The sequence below is a fragment of the Typopeltis vanoorti genome, chromosome 3 (genome assembly GCF_054136105.1).
Source record: "Typopeltis vanoorti isolate ZY-2024b chromosome 3, IOZ_Tvanoo_1.0, whole genome shotgun sequence".
Classification (NCBI taxonomy): Eukaryota; Metazoa; Arthropoda; class Arachnida; order Uropygi; family Thelyphonidae; genus Typopeltis; species Typopeltis vanoorti.
The window spans coordinates 66,163,864-66,185,690 of NC_143551.1; the positions used below are offsets into that span (position 1 = coordinate 66,163,864).

The window sequence follows — 21,827 nt, forward strand, 5'->3', positions numbered from 1 at the left end:
TCAAACAGTAGGAAACTTCATTTGTAAAAGTAACTGTAGATAGAAAATGCCTACAGAATTAGTTGCAAGAAAATCAGGACAAACTATCTCAAAACCACAAAAGTCATGAAGAATACCAGTGGGAACATCAACAAAAATGTCAAAAAAGAGAAAATAAAAAATACTTCAATTGAACAAATACCAGCAATACCAATCAAGATGAATGTCAGCTTACCAGAAATAAGAAGACAAACAAGAAAACTGATCTGTTTTTTTAAGGCTTAAGTGCTGGGTAAAAGTCATGTTAGAAGCTTAATTTAATCCTTTCTCAGTGTTCTTTTATTCCATTAAGCTTCTAACTGACAAGTGAAGAACATCAAGAAAAACATAAGAACTTAGTAAAATTCAAATTACAATAAAACATCTTGAGGTACATTCAATTTTATATTACATTCAGAATGTAATATAAAATTATATGGTTACATAGATAGAAAAAAAATATAGAAGTAAGTTTTTCAAACTATTCTTTGCACATAATTTATTAACAGAAGTTACAGAATGCAGTTTATGGTAAAACATGCAAATGGCAGTTAACAAGAAACAAAAATAAACTAAAACAGAGAGGAAAAATGGAAGGAAATAATACAATACAGCAATTCTAAGCTATCCAAGATAAGAAATAATTAAAAATGAAGTGAAGTGCACAAACAAAACAACAGTAGACTGATAATCTTTCTGTTGAGAGAGAGCTGCATCAATTTGGCATATAAAAATTGGGAGGAAGAAACAAAATTTTTGAAATCAACAAAAATGTTGACAAGTTGAAAATGGTCAGAAATGCTGGTAACAAGAATCATCAATGCACTACCAAATACCTCTGACTTGCAGCCCTAAAAGACTAACCTCACCTTTTAAAGTCAGTGAAATCAACATATCACCCACCTCTGGACAAGAAAACATCCACAGGATGTAAAACAAATGCAATAGTTTGGTACTTATTGGTACCAAAAACACTGGTACCAAGAAGAAACCTGACCTTTTAAAGTTGGGTTTCTTTTGAGCTTACCCACACTAAGGATTACCAAATTCCAAGTTCCATCAATACACTTCTGGCATATGTAGGCCTCAAAAGCTGACCTAATCTTTTTAAAGTTAGTGATGTCAACCTATCATTCCTTCAGATATTAAAACACCTACAGGAGGAAGACAAATGTAGTACCAGAAATGATAGTACCAAGAGTCCCACCACCACCACTACCTCAAAAAAAAAAAAAAAAAAGGATAACCAATAACACATCACTCATGCTCAAATTCAGAAAGTACCACTTATAAGATCAAAATGAAATGAACACCTTTTTAAACATAATGGCAAGCAACCAATAACATCACTACTGGTGATGCAAATTACATGATATATGAAATATGCTTTTGTTCACATTTTGGCTATTGAAAGTAAGCAGCTGTTCTGAATCCCATCTTTGCTGCTTTCTATATTTTAAAACCTTACACTTTGCTACATTGAACTGGCATCCCCATACACATTCACCCAGTCTATTCAAGTTTTCTTACAAGACTACATCTGCTTTCTACTTCTCATAACTGTCCCTAACTCTACAAACCACTGTAATATCATCATTTAAGTCTCTTTCAATAATATCATTTACATAGAAATTAAACAGTGGCCCCAAAACAGACCCCTGGGGCATACCATTAGTGACTTTCCTCTCCCGGGATATCTCTCCCTCATATAAAACCTGCTGTGGGCCTCAACTGCTGATACCTATCATACAGCCAATCTTCAATCCAACACACTAATCTACCATCCAACCCCATTTGTTCTGTTCCAGTTTAATTAGCCAGCTTGTCATGTGGCAATCTATTGACGACTTGTGCAAAATTTAAATATACTACTCTATATATTACCAGTGCATTTGTCACTTTGTGTAGTAAGTATGCAGATTGCTAAAACAATCTTCCTCTAGCAAACTCATGCTGTCTATCAAAGACAATTCTGCTGCTGTCAACTTAGTTCTGAATCTTGGTCCTCACTAGCTTCTCTAGCATCTTGACCACAACTCCACACAAGAAGATTGGTCTATAATTCAAAGCCTTAGCCTTATCATCCCATTTATGAAGCAAAACACTTTTGCATTCTTTCAACTCCTTTGGAACTTGAGCAGGGGCGAATGCTGGTCTTGAAATTCACGCTTGTTCTTGTTATCATTCAGGGATGAGAAATGTCATTGAAGTCTGATTAGCAGAATAATGAATTACTGACCATTTAAAACTATATATTTAGAAATTTATGTATATTTAATCATACAAATACAACATTTATTTTACAAATGATATTGTCTTTTTCAATTTAGCTACCTGAATACAAATTCTACCCTACGGTTCTTCTTTATAAACTGGTCAATAACATCGTCATAAAAAGTTGGTTGTAACTTAATTTTCCCAAGCAACACGCACACTTGTAAAGGCTGGCTGAAGCTCACTGGCTAGAGCTACGTTGACTGCGTATGGCCTGTGTTTTAAGCAACAGAGTGAGACGACGTGAAATGGCTATGTGCGTGCACATGAAATCACAGTGCTGCTGCGAGGACCTGGATGCTCCTATAACTGAGAGCCAAGGTAGCTTTGACTAGACGAACAAGCATCGGCCTTCAATACGCAATGCAAAGCTCAATTATTGCCACGCAAGCTTAAGATGTCTTCTGTCTACAAAAATAAAAGCCTAAATGGAATGCTTATAAATGCATGCATTTATTAACAAATAAATATTACTTCTTTCTCAATTAATCAGCTTGCACAGCAAGCATGGAGAATTCGCCCCTGAACTTGAGCCAATCTAAGATTCATGTTAAAAAAGGTAAGTTAAAGCCATTGTTAACTCCTAGGAATATTACCTCAAGACATGCGGTGATATACCATCAATTCCTATGGCCTTATTGACATCAAGGTTACTTAATTTCTCATATGCCTTCTGCTCACTCACAGTCAGTGGTTCTTTCTCCCTTCTCACTGTTCTCTCTCTCTCTCTCTCTCTCTCAAGTTCTGCATTATGTTGCATTCACAAGGATGGAATACTTTAATGAACTGCTCATTAAATACCTCTGCTATATCCTCCTCAGTGTTAATCATTCTCCCATTACTACTGACTAACATTATTCTCCCATCATTCTTCCTTCTACTGGCCACATATCAAAAAAACTCCCTAGAATTTCTTTTAGCCTCATTTGCTAACTTCTGCTCATACTGCAGTAGTTTGCTTTTGCTACTCTTATCAAGCAAGTCACCTTCCTTGCATGCTCTTTGTACTCCTCATGTAACTTATTATTGCCATTCATCCTGTGCTGCTTCCACAATTCCTTTTTCTTCCAGATTGCATGCTTTACCTCTTAAGTCATCCATTTTACACCTTATTTTATTCTTTTAACCCTTTTTATAGCCACTTCTGGCTATAGATATCTTCTGAGTCTCTCCATCTGTTTCTATCCTGAGCTTGTTGGTGCCAAAGAGTTCCAATTGTTGTTCTTATATTATTTGACCATCTTCTTTCATGTTTTATATTTTACCCATTTTATACCTACCTTATTTAATCTCTCTTGATCTTTGGAATACATTCAATCATTGCTTCTGCTAGATAGTTCCTGAGTAGGGACAAGCAGCATTGATTTCCTTCCCATTCAATTTTTTTTTTATTTTTATGTTGAACCCATAACATGAGAGGTTGGTTGGTCAACCTAGAGTACATTAGTACTACTGTATGTGGGTTGGGAAAGGAGGAACTTGTTTACATTTCATTTTAAAGACTGTATATTGTATACCTAAGGAAATACATCAGCGGGGAAGACTGTTCCACAGTACAGCAGTAGCAGGGATGAAGGAGGAGAAAAAGAAACTCATTCTGTGGGTTTCAAGATGTATGTGAAGGGATGTTGAGCAGCAGCTGCACATGTTCCAATGAGCTTAGTACTAAGTGGGGATATTATTGATGCTATTTCAGATGAATATTTCCCATGGAAATATTTGTAGAACATACATATTAAGGAAACCAAACATCTGTGCAAAAGTGGGGGGAGTGAGTTGGTAAGATATGGGTCATTAATAAGTAATTGCTCTCCTCTGTATTGAGTCAAGCAATTTGAGGGAACTTTTAGGGACCCCCATCCCATATGTGAGAGCAGTATTCAATACCTGGGTGGATTTGTGATTTGTATAAGGTTAACAGTTGTTCATGGGTGAAGTAACATTTTGAGCGAAAGAGAAAAATCTAGTTTATTTGAAGCTGAGTATGCAATGGTTGTGATATGTTTATGCCAGGGGAGGCTTGATGTCAGGGTAATTCCAAGAAGAGAAATCTCAAATTGTCTGGAAATTTGAGTGTTGTCAAAAATAATACTGGGAAAAATGGTTCTTTTTTATGAGAAATAAGACAGAACTGGGTTTTATTAGCATTAAAATTGACAAGGTTATCTGAAAACTATTGGAGGATCAGAATTGAGGGCAGTGGTGGTTGATGTTCTGTAGGTTGAGGTGAACTGTGTAGAGTAAGGTTTATTAAATGAAAGGGAGGAGGATAATGTTCTGTCATCTGGAAAACTGTGGATTCGGTTGGAGGTCAACTGAAGTAGGTCATTGATATATAGAGGAAGAGGATTGGTGAGAGGATGGAACCTTGTGGAACCCCATCATTAGTTGACTGGTGAGAGACAGTAAGGAACCATCCACCATCACACATAATGTACGTTCAGACAAAAAGCTGGCAATCCAACTACAGAAGTCCTGAGACAGAACAAACAATGGTAGTTTGCTTAGTAAGCCTTTGTGCCAGACCTGGTCAAAAGCTTTGGAGATATCAAGTACAACCACTTGAGATTCACCAAACTTCTCCATTTGTCCAGAGATGGGTGACATATGTGAGCAGATCTCCTGTTGATCGGGCAGTGACAGAATCCATACTGGCTGTCGTTTATTAAGTGGGTGCCTTCAAAGTGTAGGAGGTGGGAATCGATGGTTTTTTTCCATTACTTGAGACAGGACTGAGGCGAGCAAGATGGGGCAGTAGTTGGATGGCAGTGACTTGTCATCCTTCTTGGAAATAGGTTGAATATAGGCCAATTTCCAAGCTGTGGGATAGATACCAGTGGAGTAAGAGTATATACAGGTGACATAAGGATAGGAGTCAGTTCTGGTACACAAACTTTCAGGACAATTGGAGGGATGCAATCAGGACCAGGAGACTGTTTGGTGTGTAATTTGGACAGTATTTTTCTGATCTTCTGGCAAAAGGATATATAGAGGCAGGCATTGCATGTTGGGCATCTGGAATTTAGGGGGGCATTTACCATTGTCAATTATACATGCATTGGAAGCAAAGTGTGAAGCCAGAAGATTGTTTTTTTCTGTGGGTGATGATGCAATAGAGAACTATTGGCCAAGTTTCGGCAAGAGACCAATTCCTCATTCCATGATATTGCTGTAAGCTGCCTCCTGAGCTTGTCATAATCAACTGCCTTATAGTTCCCCACATAACTGTTTCTCACAAAAGTCCTGATATGGCTGGCCACCACCACCACCACATAAGTGATCACTTCATGATCACTTTCACCAAATAGAGGAAGAAGATTTGACACTTTTTTTACAATAATATCTTCTGATGAGGTAATCAAATCCAAAGCCCTTGCATAGCCTCTGTTATGTACCGCCTGAGATAGTTGTTCCTCAGAGCCTCAAGAAATTCATTTCCTTTGGTTCCAGATGCTGTTTTTTCATTCCAGTCTATATTACCATAATTGAAATCACCCATAATTATCACCCTTTTCTTATTAGCCAGACCAATTTACTAACCATTTCCTTCTCACTGCCTTTCATTAAGCATTTCATCCTGTCCATCTCCACTTCACATCATACTGCTTCACAATCATTGTCACTATCTGCTCCTTGCTTCTCCACCTTAGATGAGCACTCCTCACTTTCTATCTTCATGAAAAACTACATATCCCTCCATCTCTATTCTTGTTAGAATGTCATCCTCATTCAACCACTTCTCACTTATTCCAACAATCTTTGGGCTAATGAACTCTATAAATACTACAATTTCATTCCCCTTGTTTCAAACAGACATGCTGTTCATTTCTGCTTCTATAACAGGTCCTGCTGATCTACTTTTCAGATATGACTCCTCCATACTTCCTCACCCCCCCCCCAGGCTATTCCTATCTGTCATCACTGATATTACACCTCTCTCTACAGACCTAAATGTTATCCCCCATCCTTGACTATCTTAATCCTTTTTGGCATGCTCATACATCCACTCCTAAAACCATCATCTACACTTTTCATGCAGTGTTTCCCTGTCACCCTGCCCCATTTCCCTGTCCCTCTTGTGTTCCTTCACTCTTTCATTCCATTCACTCATGCCACTCACCTCTCCATTAACTTCAGTCATTACTTTTTATTGCAGTAACAGTTTCTCCAACTAATTCACACCATATCAATTTAAATGTAGCTCATCTCTTTTATACAGCTCTATCCATCCCTTAAATTTATTCCATACATTCACAAAATGAACTCCTTTCTTCTCACACAACTCTGCTAGCATACCATTCATAATCTTTGCTTGCCTTCTCAACTCGTCATTATCATACTTTGATTAGTTGGTTGTTGCTGTGGTCCAGAGAATGTGGAGGATAGAGACAAAGAAATTTAGAGGCAAGAGAAGGCTGATAGTTATAAGTAATTTTCTTCTTCTCTTCTAGGATTAGGCATTTGCCTGTTCTGGCTTCATTGGTCTTTCCATCTTGCTGATGGTCTCTCTCTCTTTTTCCCCTCTGGTCTATATCTATCCACCTCTTTTGGTAGTGTTGGATCCTACGTCCTACTCCGTATGTATATTCTAGCTGTTGACTGACTCCACATTCGAACACAGAGAAAATTTATTTTTAACTGTGCCACTCTATGTTCTAATTTGCATAAGCAATGTTGTGAAATCAACCATCAGCTAGCACAATATTGTTATCAACTTAATTCAGGCCTAAATTCTCCTTATTATATATATATATATAGGGTTCCCACTAAGATTCGAATTATTTTAATTAGCGGTGCAATGAAAGAAATCAGGCAAACACAAGATTCAACTCAAAAAAATTATTTAATGCTTTAACACATAAATTTACATTAAAACAAGAATTTCTAGTAGGGATAATACAATTTAAGAATGAATAAGTTCTCATCAAGACATCAGTAATTTACTCAGCTGAGTATATCATTTACAATTAGAATTTATGCATATAAATTCTACTCTTCTTATTATCCAGTATTCCAAACACAATTTCACTCTAAACAAAGCTATCATTCAATGTACTTCAAATATTGATTCAGTTTAACTATTTAGAACAATCACAAAGCTCATCAGGCATTCATTTAGAACTTCAAGGTTTTATCAATCTAATACAATAGTCCTCAGAAAGTTCAGTCTCAATTTTACATTACGTTCTCACGTAACAGGCTTCACTATATCACACATTCAAATATGAACAATTAATCCAGAGATACTTCATATATTATTTACGAGGAAATGTTTCACCAGGATCGAGTACAACAAGATAAATGCTGAAATTAAACAAAAATATAATATATTACAAAAACCTAGGTGGCAAGAATTTTGCCACAACTTAAATCCAAACACTTCAGATACCAAACTTTGGAAACTGACTGCTAATTTACAAAGAGACCTATCAAAGGCAAGTGAGACTAACACCCTAAAAGATCCAGATGGAAATATCAAAATTGGAGATAGGGAGATCGCAAATACTTTGGCCTTTCATTTTCAAAATATAAGCAAACTAGAGATGAATACTAGAAAAGACCATCAAATATCAAAACAGGCTCGACAGCAGAAAAATGCTGCAAACTCCCCAAAATATCAAAACAAACTTTTCTGGAATCCATTTACAATCTCTGAATTGGGAGATGCCTTGGAGAGACTAGATATAAATAAATCATGTGGACCAGATAACATGGAATTATGATCAAACATCTTCCTTCCCTAGCCCTTGATTGGCTACTTCGCCTATACAACAATAGCCTAAAACAAGTAAAAGTTCTGAAAGACTGGAAGACAGCCACAATCATACCAATCTTAAAGCCTAACAAACAGCAAGACCAACCAGGAAGTTATAGACCAATTTTACTGACTTCAATTCCAAGCAAATTAATGGAAAAAATTATACTCCAACGTTTGAATTACTATCTAAACAAAAATAGTATACTACCAAATTTTCAGGCTGCCTTTAGAAGAAATCACTCAACAACTGATCAACTTTTCTACTTAACCCAGACAATTCAAGATAACTTCCAGACCAAATCCACCATTGCAGCTTTTATAGATTTTAGCAATGCCTTTGACAAGGTGTGGAGGCAGAAACTCTTTTCCAAACTTTGTCATATTGGAATAGAAGGGAAAGTTCTTAACTGGATCTATGACTTTCTAAGAAATAGAACAATTCGAGTTAAAATAAATAATACCTTTTCCATGAAAGTGAAAATAAGACAGGGACTCCCTCAAGGTAGCATTTTAAGCCCACTCCTTTTTTCCATCTACTTAAATGACTTAGATAAAAATATAAATAAAGAAACAAAGATAGCTATGTTTGCTGATGATTTGGTCTTATTCTCAGCTCATAACAACCTAGAAACAGCAGAAGGTCACTTAAACAAAGGCATTGAAAGTTTAGCTACATACTGTGAAAACCATAAAATCAAAATTAACCCTACTAAATCAGAAATCTGTGTTTTTACTATTAATAACCACCTCAGAAAGTGGAGACCAAAGATTAAGCTAAACAGTCAACTAAGTACATTTAATGAAAACCCAAAATACCTTGGAGTTACTCTGGATCCATCGCTAAGATTCAATAAACATATCAACAATGTTGCAGTTAGAGCAAAAAGAAGAATAAATATCATGAAACGTATCTCAGGTAAAGAGTGGGGAGCTGATGCTAAAACCTTAAAAGTCACATATACCTCTATTATCTGACCCATAAATGGAATATGCTTCACCTATCTTGTTGCAAACATCACAAACCAGTTTAGACAAGCTTATAAAAATTCAGAAAAATGCAGCTAAAATCATATTTGGACTAAGGAATACAATTCCCGGAAAAATAGCAGAATTCAAATCCAACCTTGTTCCTTTAAAAATTAGGTGGCAAGAAAATCTAACCAAATTTGTAAAAAAAAAAAAAGAGCCAACTTTGCACATCATAGAACAAGTGAACTTTTTAAAAACTGGAAACCAACAAACAGAATAAAGAAAAAATCAACAATGCATGAAATCACAGAAAATAAAATTCCCTTGGATTGTCCAAATAAAATAGCTGACTTCTCAGCATTTCCTCCAAATCAAGACAGGAAAAATATAGTTATCAACTCTGAAATAGGGAAACATGAAAAAAAAAGCCTAGAAAACCCTGAAATCTTGAGATCATTAGCCCTTTCAAAAATAATGGAATATGGACCTGACTCAATAAAGATCTACACAGATGGCTCCAAAAATCCAAATGGCAATTCTGGGAGTGGCATACTCATCTGTGGCTCTCATAATATGGAACTAAAAACAACTAACAGTATTGGATGCAACTCATGCCATGCAGAATTAATAGCCATTAACACAGCACTGCAATATTTGGACAAACAAAACCCGAAGGAGTTTATATTTTTCACAGATTCCTTAGCAGCCCTTCAAGCTATTAAGAACTGCTACACTAGCCATCAAGAAATACTTAGAGACATAGCAAAAACATAAACAAACTACATAAGGATTCCAAAATAATCTTCGAATGGATCCCATCCCATGTGGGATTAAAGGGAAACGAAACTGCAGATGAAGTAGCAAAAATGGTCGCAACATCAAGTGATACCACAGATTTCTATCTTTTTAAAACCACCCAAAAAGAAAACATAAAAAGAACAATTCTTCAGGACATGACTCACCACTGGTACTCAGCAGAAAATCCAGGAGCTACCATCAACTCCAAGTTTAATCGCAGTACCATGATCTCTCACCTCAAGACCGGCCACACAAGACCAATCAAGTTTAGCAATGGCATAAAAGTCTTCCTCACCTGCAAAATCTGTAACATCGAGGAAGCATCACCAATGCATTTGCTAAACTGTATGAATATTTACAAATGTGAACTCTATAACAACCCAGAAAAGGTGCTGTATAAAATACATGAACTTGACCTCTATGATCTGGTGTAATAATACCATGGGATAATAATAAAAAAAAAAAAAAATGTTTCACTATATCACACATTCAATCTTGACTGTTAATTTCAGCAATATGAACTATATCATGTTCTTCAGAAACAATCTTCGCTACTTCACAGGAGGCATAGAAAAGATATCCTTACCGGTATAGACAGTATAGCTTCCTCATTATCGAGAATCCTAGAAACTCTCTTTGGTTATTGAATACTTTCACTTTGAGAACACACAAATATTATAGAATCCGGGGTTTCAGTAACTGATTAGTTAACTTGGGAGAATTTATCTTCTTGCTTATAATTGCCTAACTTTCAATATTTATTACTCATTCTTATTATCTTTTCGTCCAATGCTATCATTCTGTGAGGTGATAGGAATTTATAAAAGAATAAGAGCTCAAAATACAGAGTGGCTCCCAGTCCATCCTACTCCGTTTAGCCCCAGGTTATTTCTCTCTCCTTACTACTGTGTCACTTCCTTTTTCATGTACTACTCATGACATCCTACTCTCCTTTCCCGCCAAAATCTGGTTCTAACTGGTTTTGTTGATACAGAACTGGCTTCTTGCATACTGTACAGTAACTCATAAGGCATGCGCTGGCTAAAAATAACATAATTTCTCGCAACAACCAATCAAGTCTTATTTTGAAGAATTACGTGGATACATTACATTTTACTAATAACATAAAAAGATTACATATTTTACAGTTTTTATCTCTGTTTTAGTAATATTAATTTCACAATAATAAGTGATATTTAATACACAGTTTTCACAACTGCACTTCATATCAAAACAATAAATGAACAAATAAATATTAATAAACATAACTTGAAAGAAATCATATGAATAGCATACTATTAATGAGAGATTATTAGTCTGATGAGCAAATTTTGCTTAGGGAATGGCTGATTATGTTGGATTCGGAATGAAGTATTAATAATTTCCAATTCTCCTCATTCAGAATCCAACAGTAGCCAATATTTTTCTATCCTAAATAGCTTTTCTTTCCATTTCTCTCTATATATTCTTTGATCTGATCTATTATATGGTTCTTTGTATATCCTTTTCATTGCTTTTAAAAATCTCATCTCTGCAGCTTGTATTTTACTTTCATCTTTCTTTTTAACAGTCTGAACCATATAATAGTGGCCATTACTTTATAAAATTTTAGTTGAGTTTCTCATCTTGGTTATTTTATTTTTTTATTCAGTGCCCTTTTAACTGTTCCACAGAATTTTCTGAAATTTCTTTATTCTTTCATCTATATCTTTATCTTTTAGATATGTTATTATGCAGCCTAAATAATTAAACTGTGTCATCTGTTCTATTATTTTAGTTTCTATGACTATTTTTGATCTAACATGATCTCAAACTTTAAATGCCATGACTTTTGTTTTCTTTTGGGAAATTTTTAAATTGTATTGTTGGCTGATTTGTGCTTAATTCATAAACTAATTTTTGAAGGTCATCTTCATATAAGTAATTTCAATTATAGTAATATTGATTGGAATGGAGAAAACTAAGTTCTTGAGGGACAACTGCCTTACGCAATGTGTAACAGGAGTACATGAGGGTTGATCTTGCGATTGTGAATGAAGTGTCTAATCTTCCTCCAATTGATGAAAGTGACCATTAAGTGTCACCTAGAATTTAGCTAGCAATATGCAAATATTTGTGAGGAAAGGATATATGTGAAACCACAAATTATGTGATTGCTTTTTGACTAATGATGGATCATCATAATTATAACAGCTTGGAATCCTTCAGATACTTGGAAAGAATAACAGACCTTCAAGGCATAGTATCATCCTTTGATTTTAGTTGCGGAGTGATTAAGTGAAGAGCAGCATATGAATGTGGCATGCATTGTGTAAGGAAATAACCTCTAACACAAAAATAGAGAGTGCATAAGGGAATATATAACATTAAGGAAAGTCCTAAAGATTAAGGTAGGCACTCGGTAAACCATTTTACTGTGTGTACACTTGTCAGAATGACTAATTCTAAAAAATCAGCTAAATGAATTATTGCACCTGTACTTCTTCAACATTTTAAGAGTAATGATATTTATTACATACAAAGTTTGGAAATCCAGGAACAAAGTTCTCAAAAATCAAAAAACTTATACAGATTAGCTTCATAATATAATCCTTCAGTTATCAATAAGGAGATTTATTCAGCATCTACTGAGGTAAAAGGTTTTCATCATCATCAAATTCCTGCCATGTACCATCAAGGGGTGTACAGGATATGATAGTACTACATGAAAAATTTACATCATTACTAACTTCCTATCTACAATTTTCCTCCAAATCAGTCTGTTACTTGTCAAGACTCCAACATTATCAGATCTTACATTTCTATCGTCTAAGGCACTTTGTACCGTATCAATTCACCTATATCTTGGTCTTCCTCTGGGTCGTTTTTCTGCCAACATGGAAGAGAACACTTGTTTTGCTAATCTTTCCTCACCCATTCTGTTTAAGTGATTTTTAGCAGGGCTAATCTCACCTTAGATTAGCCCTGCTAATGCATTCCTGGATGCTAACAATGTCAAGTTCTTTCCTAATATCCTCGTTTTTAATATGATATTGCCATTGATGTCATCTGTTCATACCTCTAATCTTTCTCAGGACTCTCATATCGGGGGCTCTAGTCTTTGGTCAAGTGTTTTACTTCTGATGCAGTTCTCAGATCCATAAATTAAAATTGGTTTGAACACTGTCTTGTATACAGCTAATTTAGTGTTCCTACTAATTTCTCTTTTATTCCATATGAATTTATTCAATTGACTTCCTACCATACCAGTTTTGTTGGTTCTATTGTCTATTCCCATATTTAATTTACCATCTTCACTAAAAATCGTGCCTAAGTAGCTGAAATGTTTAACTTGTTCCACAGGTTCTCCATTTACAATGCAGTTGACATTTTCAATGATTCTGTCTATTTTCATTGTCTTTTTATTGCTAGCCTTCATACCATGTCTATTACAACAGTTATTTAATTTAGTCAGGGAATCTAGCAGACTTGTAGCAGATTTATTTAGAAGTATAACATCGTCTGCATAAAGAAAAGAGCTGACATTAACATCTCCAATTTTGATATCAGATTTAATACCACTTTCCTTCATAATGTGATCTATATAGATAATAACAGAGGGGATAATATACATACTTGTCTCACACCAGATTTAACATTAAACCATCTCCCTGTACTTCCTTAAATTCAAACTGCTGACTTACAACTCAAATAAAGACTAAGTATTGCTTGATATAATGTCCCATTGACACCATATAACTGTAGCGTATTGAATGGCTTCTCTCTCTTGGCACCTTGTCATATGCCTTTTCCAGCTTGACAAAACTTAAATATAGATATTTGTTATATTTCCATGCTTTCTCAACTATTTGTCATAAAGTGAAGATCTGATCCTGACAGCCTCTATTTGGCCTGAATCCAGCTTGTTCTTCACCAAGCTTTTCTTCCAAAATTCTTCTCAACCATTTCTCAAGTATACTTGCATAAATCTTGCCAGGAACACTCAGTAGGGAAATACCTCTGTAATTCTCACATTCAGTTTTATTTCCCTTTTTATATATGGGTACTATGAGAGCTCTACTCCAATCATCAGGAATTCGTCCCTCAGTCCAGGCTTTCTGAACTGTGCAGTGCAGCCACTGTAAGGCTTTTATACCACCATACTTCAGCATTTCTGGTCGAATATCATCTACTGCTGCTGCCTTTCCACACTTCAAGCCTTTTCATGGCTTTTTCTACTTCAAGTATGGATATGTATTCCTGACTGTATGCCTGTAGAGTGTTTTTTACCACTGTGCTATCACTGATTGTTTCATTTAGCAATTTTTCAAAGTAATTACTCCATACTTCAAGGATATTTTTCTCCCATTTTCATGTCACCTCTAACTCCTTTTACAGCACTCTTTCCAACATTTCTAAGCTTCTTCAACAACCTCCAGAATATCTTACAACCTTCTTGGTATTTATTTTCTATGTTCTTGCCAAAGTCCTCCTATGACTTTTGTTTAGCTAGTTTTACACAGTGTTTAGCTTTCTGACATTTGTCTCTGTATGCTCTCAGAGCACAAGCTGAATTATCTGCCAGGAACTTTTGATATGCTTTCTTCTTTTCCTTCACTGTCTCTTTAACTTCCTGTGTCCACCAGTGAATTCTTAATTTTCTATCCTTGCAGACAACTTCACCACATGCCTCTCTAGCTGAATCAATCAGGGCTTTCTTCAAGGCTTGCCACTGAATCTCCAAGTTTTGGTTGCTGTTCTCAAACTCTTTCATTTTTTCTTCAATAGTCTTTGTGTATTTTAGTCTACAGTTCACATCTGAGAGCTGCTCAACTTTTATTCTCTTTAAAATTTTCTTACATGTTATTCTTTTCAATATGAAATTCAATTTTATCCTGCTCAAGACTAAATAGTGATCGCTTCCAATTTCAAATCCTCTGTACACTCTGGTGTCCTGCACTAGGGAGAAAACATCACTATCAACAATAACATAGTCAATGAGACTTTTCTTATTCCTTGCCTCTTCTCTCATGTGAATTTGTGCACATTTTTATGTTGGAACATGGTGTTAGTAATAACCAGTCCATGTCCTGAGCAGAAATCCAACAGGTATTTGCCATTGATGTTGAAAGTTTATTTTTCTCTTAGTTAAAGTATAATAAGTTTAGTTTAATCCTTTATCCAAGTGTGAGCAAACAAAGTTTGCACCTGAAAGTATCTTCAGGACTGGGATAAGGTAGTACAACACCAGGGCACTCCTTGCAAAGGTGGAGCAAGCTACCAACACTCCTATCTCAGTATCTCCCATAATGCAAAACACATCTCCTTGCAGATATGTCTAATGTTATGCATTAAGGGAAGGGCTACAACCCAGACTAGTTTCGACATTTATTGAGGTCTCTTCAGTGGGAGCCAGGCCCAAGTGGAGATACCAGGCAGAAGCATTAGCAGGTCATCTCTACCTATAGGAGTTGCCAAATGGTGTGCCACCCAAGTGGTGTGGCCCTTCCCTTAATGCATAACATTAGACATATCTGCAAGGAGATGTGTTTTGCATTATGGGAGATACTGAGATAGGAGAGTTGGTAGCTTGCGCCACCTTTGCAAGGAGTGCCCTGGTGTTGTATTACCTTACCCCAGTCCTGAAGATACTTTCAGGTGCAAACTTTGTTTGCTCACACTTGGATAAAGGATTAAACTAAACTTATTATACTCTAACCAAGTGAAAAATAAACTTTCAACATCTTTCTCTAAATCCAGAGTAATTTATTAAAAAAGGGTGGCACACCATTTGGCAACTCCTATAGGTAGAGATGACCTGCTAATGCTTCTGCCTGGTATCTCCACTTGGGCCTGGCTCCCACTGAAGAGACCTCAGTAAAGGTCGAAACTAGTCTGGGTTGTGGCCCTTTGCTTAATGCATAACATTAGACATATCCGCAAGGAGATGTGTTTTGCATTATGGGAGATACTGAGATAGGAGTGTTGGTAGCTTGCTCCGCCTTTGCAAGGAGTGTCCTGGTGTTGTACTACCTTACCCCAGTCCTGAAGGTATTTGCCATTATTATTAGCTTTGCTCTTTTCTCCAAATTTTCCCCAAATATTTTTGTATGTCTGACAATCATTTCTTTCTTTGCTATTTAGATCCCCAACAAGGACCAACTTTTTCTTTTTCATTGTGTCAGTTGCTTTTTCTAAAGCATCAAAAAATTCCTCCACTTCTACCTTAGTAGACCCTTCTGTGGGACTATAGGCACATATAAGTCTCATTGTCCAATTCGCCATTCTGATATTTGTTAACATCACTCTATTTGAGACTGCCTGCCATTCAAGAATATTAGCCTCGTATTTTGTGTTGAATACTATGGCTACTCCTTCTTTTCCTTGATTGTCATTGCCTGAATATAACATTTTGTATTTATTGCTCAGAAAGATCTCACCAGTTTTGTCTTTTTTGTTTCGGTCACCACTATTATGTCGATCTGGTACTTATCTAATTCTTCAGCTAGCTCCATTTCTTTGCAATTCAGGCTTCTTACGTTGATAGTACCGATCTTTAACTCTGGTGATGTTGAGTTGGGGTGTGCTTTCAGATTTGTTCCAGTAGCTGACTTTTTGCTGTTCGCCCTGGTTCCCTGGCGAAAACAATGGGGGCCTTGTTTAACCGGGCGAGGCCCCAGCCGGCATAAAATTTTGTCATGTTGTACCATCATTTTCTATATTGGTTTAAGCCAATAAGAATACAATTTGATCGGTTAAATCCTAAATAGGTAGCCCATCCTCATTCGGTCAGTATCCAGGCAGATACCCAACAGGGTGCACCACGAGAAGGTGAGGATTGGACATTAGGTCAGAAGCCCTGGTCGGTTCTCTGCATTCCTATAAAGGCTATGTGGAGGTCTCCTCTCAGTTATATAGCTTTGACCCTTAAGCACCCCAGTAAAAGGTTTTTAATTCATATGAAAGTTTAAAAAGGTAGCAGTTTGAAAGGATTAACAGGAAATCTTTATATCAGGGTGTTATATTGATGTTATATGCTCTATGTATGCTCTATCTCTATACTTCTGAATATTTTTTGCAAAACTTTTATTTTAAAAAAAATTCAGAAATTTTACCATGATTTGTATCACCACATCATGGTCTTTTTTTTAATTAATTAAAAGACAAATTATTTATCAAGTTAACAAAGATTAATAGTTGCTGCTTCCTGTTCAATGAAACAACTGTGTGTGTGTGTGTGTGTGCATTTATATTAATTATGAAATACTGATATGTAAAAAAAAACTAGAAAGAAACAATCATTTCCTTTTGTGTTCCTTATACCAGAATTTATAATTACTGACTTTTTTTTGTTGCAAAGGTATTAAGGTGCTGTGGGATGGTGACAGTTTCCTGGAGGTATCAGCTCCATCTCACTTCAAAAATAAACTGTGTGGGCTTTGTGGTAATTATAATGGAAATCCCAATGATGACTTTGTTACTAGGAAAGGGAATGTAGTGGCAAATCCAGATGACTTTGGCAATTCTTGGAGAGTAAGTAGTCATATATATATATATATATATATATATATATTTGATGATAAAGACTTTCCCAGCTATCACATATATAAAAATATTTATGACTATTTTTTATTCTTCCTTAGTTTTTATAGAGTATAATATTTGGTTTATTATCTAAATAGCATGACTAGTTTCATCCCTTGAAGACTTTACTGGGTGCATAAACATAGAAGGAAAAAAAAAAGAATACAGAAATACACTAAAGATCACAAGAATATAACTGTCACTACATTAAAAACAGCAGGGCCGGTGCCAGGATGGACGTCGCCTGCCTGCAAAGCTGAAATATGCGCTCCCAAACAAATGCACAAATGCCAATTTATGTATTTATTTTTATTTTTGTCATAATCATGTGGAAATAATTTACAAGAAAGAAATTAAATTACACATTTGTTCTTGAAAACATTTTATTAATTAAAATTTAAATTTCCTAGTTTTGATATTAACAAAATTATCTATAATATTCTTAATGTCTAAGTTTTCACATATATCATTTTCAATAGCTATTAATGCCAGACTTTCAAGTCTTGTTTGTAACATACTTGTTCTTAAAAAAGTCTTAATTAATTTAAGTTTTGAAAACGAATCCTCACCGCTTGCTATACTAACAGGTATAGTTAATAATATTGCGAAATTCTGAAAAGATAAATTATTCGACACAATATATTTAAGAATATCAAGAGGATTTTCAATTTTCAAAGTATCATTTCGAAAAATATCTGTATAAGATTGTATCTCGTCAAAGAGTTCCATGGCATTTATATCTTTATGTTTACCATTTTTCAAAAGAATTTCTAAGTCGCCGCAGTTTTTTCTTAACTCTTCATTATTAATTTGGAAAAGTCTATACAAAAAACTAAAATTATCATACTAACACTTCGAAACGGTGCCCATCTTGTAGTGGATCCTTCCTGCAATGCAGGAAGAGATGTATAACAGAACACTAAGAGATGTATAACAGTATACATCTCTTAGTGAGATGTGTTTTACATTATGGGAAATACTAAGAATAGTGATCAGAGCTTTACCCACCTTTACAATGAGTTGCCCTGGTGTTGCACTACCTTTAGACTTGAACTACGTTTCAGGCACAAACTTAACTGTTTTGCTTACTTGGGAGAAGGAGTAAAGAAACCAAGTTTATAAAATTACTTGGTGTCCTTATATATATATATATATATATATATATATATATATATAAGGACACCAAGGATCTATTATAAGTGATATCTCTAATATGCACTCCTATAAGAAGTTCTACAGAATTTTCCATTTGGCCATGATAAGGGGCATTATGCTTTTTTCTATCAAGAATTGCTCCAATTTCCTACCAATAACCAAGGTTAAATTCTCATAGAAACTCTTTGGAATAGCAGCCTTTATCTACTAATTACCAAGTCCCATGCAAGATGACAATCTGAAAGATGATACAAGTGTCATTTTCAGATTTTGCAAGAAGGAAAAAAAAAAAAAGGAAGACAAAGTAGAGAAGAGGCTTGGTGAATGCCGATACAATATCCATTACTGGCAATTGCATGAGAAATGGGAATATAGAATCCTCTGAAAAGATATGCCTAATTCATTAATCCATTTTAAATATGAATATTTGTTATATATAAATGCCCCATGATAAGGGGCATTATGCTTTTTTCTATCAAGAATTGCTCCAATTTCCTACCAATAACCAAGGTTAAATTCTCATAGAAACTCTTTGGAATAGCAGCCTTTATCTACTAATTACCAAGTCCCATGCAAGATGACAATCTGAAAGATGATACAAGTGTCATTTTCAGATTTTGCAAGAAGGAAAAAAAAAAAAAGGAAGACAAAGTAGAGAAGAGGCTTGGTGAATGCCAATACAATATCCATTACTGGCAATTGCATGAGAAATGGGAATATAGAATCCTCTGAAAAGATATGCCTAATTCATTAATCCATTTTAAATATGAATATTTGTTTGTTTACAGAGAGAGCTCCAAGGTCTTATTGCATTATCCCAATTGAAATCAGAATGATCTTATCATTGCCTAAAGTGTGAGCAATTCTGATCACTTACAACTGCATTTAATCTATTTTTTAATATATCTTTACCACTATTATTTTAGATTTAGTCTAATATCATCCTTTTAACTTGTGGTATACTTGACACGAAGAGTCCATTGATTGTTGTATATTCTACCTTGTTTTGTCAGTCATTATCACTGATGACTGTTTTTTTCTATCAGAAATATCTGATTTATATTATCTATAAACACTGAGTTTTTTCCTCTTATGTTTGTATGTTTATACAGTTAACTATCTGAAATATGTTCCACATATTAGTTTAGTTACAGTGGTGTGTTACTCAGTATATGCTTCATCTACATATACTGAATAATATTAGCAAGGAATACACAGGTATTCCTTGCTTAACGCGGAATTTGATTAACACAGTGAAATTAATTGCAACAATCCCTTTATATACTGCAAGAGTTTCAATTAATGCGCCTTTAAATTTACCACGTAAAAACATGCAATTCTCGAAGTGTTTCCTGGCAGAGAGAAAGAAAGTCATGAACATGATGATATCATTCCTCCCACGAGAAATAACTTAGCTTTCAAAGCTCTTTTGATAATTCCCCCGGTCATCCAAATTCTCTTAGCGATCTTTGTGAGAATGTGAAAGCTTTATTTTTCCCACCAAATACATCATTTCTACAACCCATGGACATGGGCGTCATTGCAACTTGCATAGCCTATTTTCTTAAAAAGACATTTTCAAAGGCAGTAGAAACAACAATGGGAGAAATGCGATTACACTCCAAGAATTTGGAAAAAAATTTAGCATTAAACAAGCAGTTGAAAATATTCATGACTCGTGGGAGCAAGTGTCTTCTATCTGCATGACAGCTGTTTGGAAAAAACCTTTTGACAGAATGTGCTAATGACTTAGGTGGTTTTCAAAATCCTGTGAACAACGTGTTGAAGAAATCATTGCAATTGGTGAAGACCTTGGTTTTGATGGTGTTGATGCAGAAGATGTTAAAGAATTATTGGATTCAAATTCAAAAGATTTCAGTGACAACGATCTTCATGAAACTGAACAACAACATGCATATGAAGACAACGAACAAAAAATGGAATGTGAAGATAAGGTTACAAAGAAGATAACAATCAAAGAACTGGATGGAATATTTCGCAGTTTAGATTGCTTAAGCAGCAAGTAATGCATATGGATCAAGATGTTAATTGAAGAATAGTTGTTTGCCAAGGCATAGAGTCATTTTCCTTGTTATTGTAGAATTTATGCTGATAAGAAAAAACTAAAACTGCTCAAACAACTCTTGATAAAAAATTGCAGCAACTAATGTAGGTATAAACACTTATTGAACATTTACTTTGCACTCATTTTTTATCTTTCCTAAAAGAGTGCCATAAAAAACGAATTATTAATACGGTAACCGATCATGGACAAATTGTAATTTTTACCATTGATTACTATATTTGATTAATGTGATTTTGATATATGCGGAAACATCGAGAGATTAATTAATCGCATTAATCAAGGGATACTTGTATATTATTATTATTAAGAGAGACCTCCAGGGAGTCAGACTCATCGAGGGAGGCCACATACTACACACACCAGCTATCATACTTATTCTTGAATTCATTCACACTGCTTGCACTCACAGCATCCAATGGCAAGCCATTCCAATCAAGCACCACCCTCTGAGAGAAAAATCTAGCCCTCACACCCTTCTTGGCAGGCTTCATTCTCAGCTTCCAAGGATGTCCTTTCCCCACCATCCATAAATTGAAAAATTACATCAGTTGAAATCCTGTATGACCCTTTCAGAAGTTTGTAAGTCTCAATCATATCACCTCTCTTTCTCCTATTTGCTAGTGTCTACAGTCTACAAATTCTCAGTCTGTCTTCATAATCAGTACTCCACAATGCTGATATCATTTTTAAACACTCTCCTTTGTACTCTCTCTCCAGTATATCAGAATCACAATGGAAACCAGGAGCCCAGACCTGCGCACAATAGTCCAAGTGAGGTCTTATCAAGGCCTTGTAAAGAGGCAAAATAACATCCTTATCCTTTATCAGCAGCATTCCTGATTATCCTACCTATCTTTGCATCATCAGCAAATAACTGTATGTCACTTGTCAAATCCTTCCCAATATCATTAATGTACAGATTGAATAACAGTGGACTAAGCACTGATCCTTGTGCTACACCACTTGTTTCCTTAAACCTTGCAGACTCAGATCCCCTGTATACCACTTTTTGATATCTGTCAATCAGCCATCCTCTTATCTATGCTAATATTGTATAACCCAAACCCATTTTCTCCAATTTATGCAGCAGTCTTCCATGCTGTATTCTATCAAAAGCCTAAGCAAAATCCAAAAGTATCATGGTGTATCCATTCCTCTTGTCTAGTTCAATGGTAACATTGTTATAGAATGTGAGCACGTTGCTAA

At 35.3% G+C, this 21,827-nt stretch overlaps 1 protein-coding gene across 1 annotated transcript in view; it reads left to right on the forward strand.

The window, feature by feature from the left end:
* The window catches only part of cv-2 (crosveinless 2-secreting protein), a 112,611-nt gene that overhangs the window by 63,573 nt on the left and 27,211 nt on the right, over positions 1-21,827 (forward strand). The window contains exon 13 of the mRNA XM_090415676.1: positions 17,157-17,329. Coding sequence (XP_090271802.1) covers positions 17,157-17,329 — 173 coding nt within the window. The remainder of the gene's footprint in view (positions 1-17,156; positions 17,330-21,827) is intronic.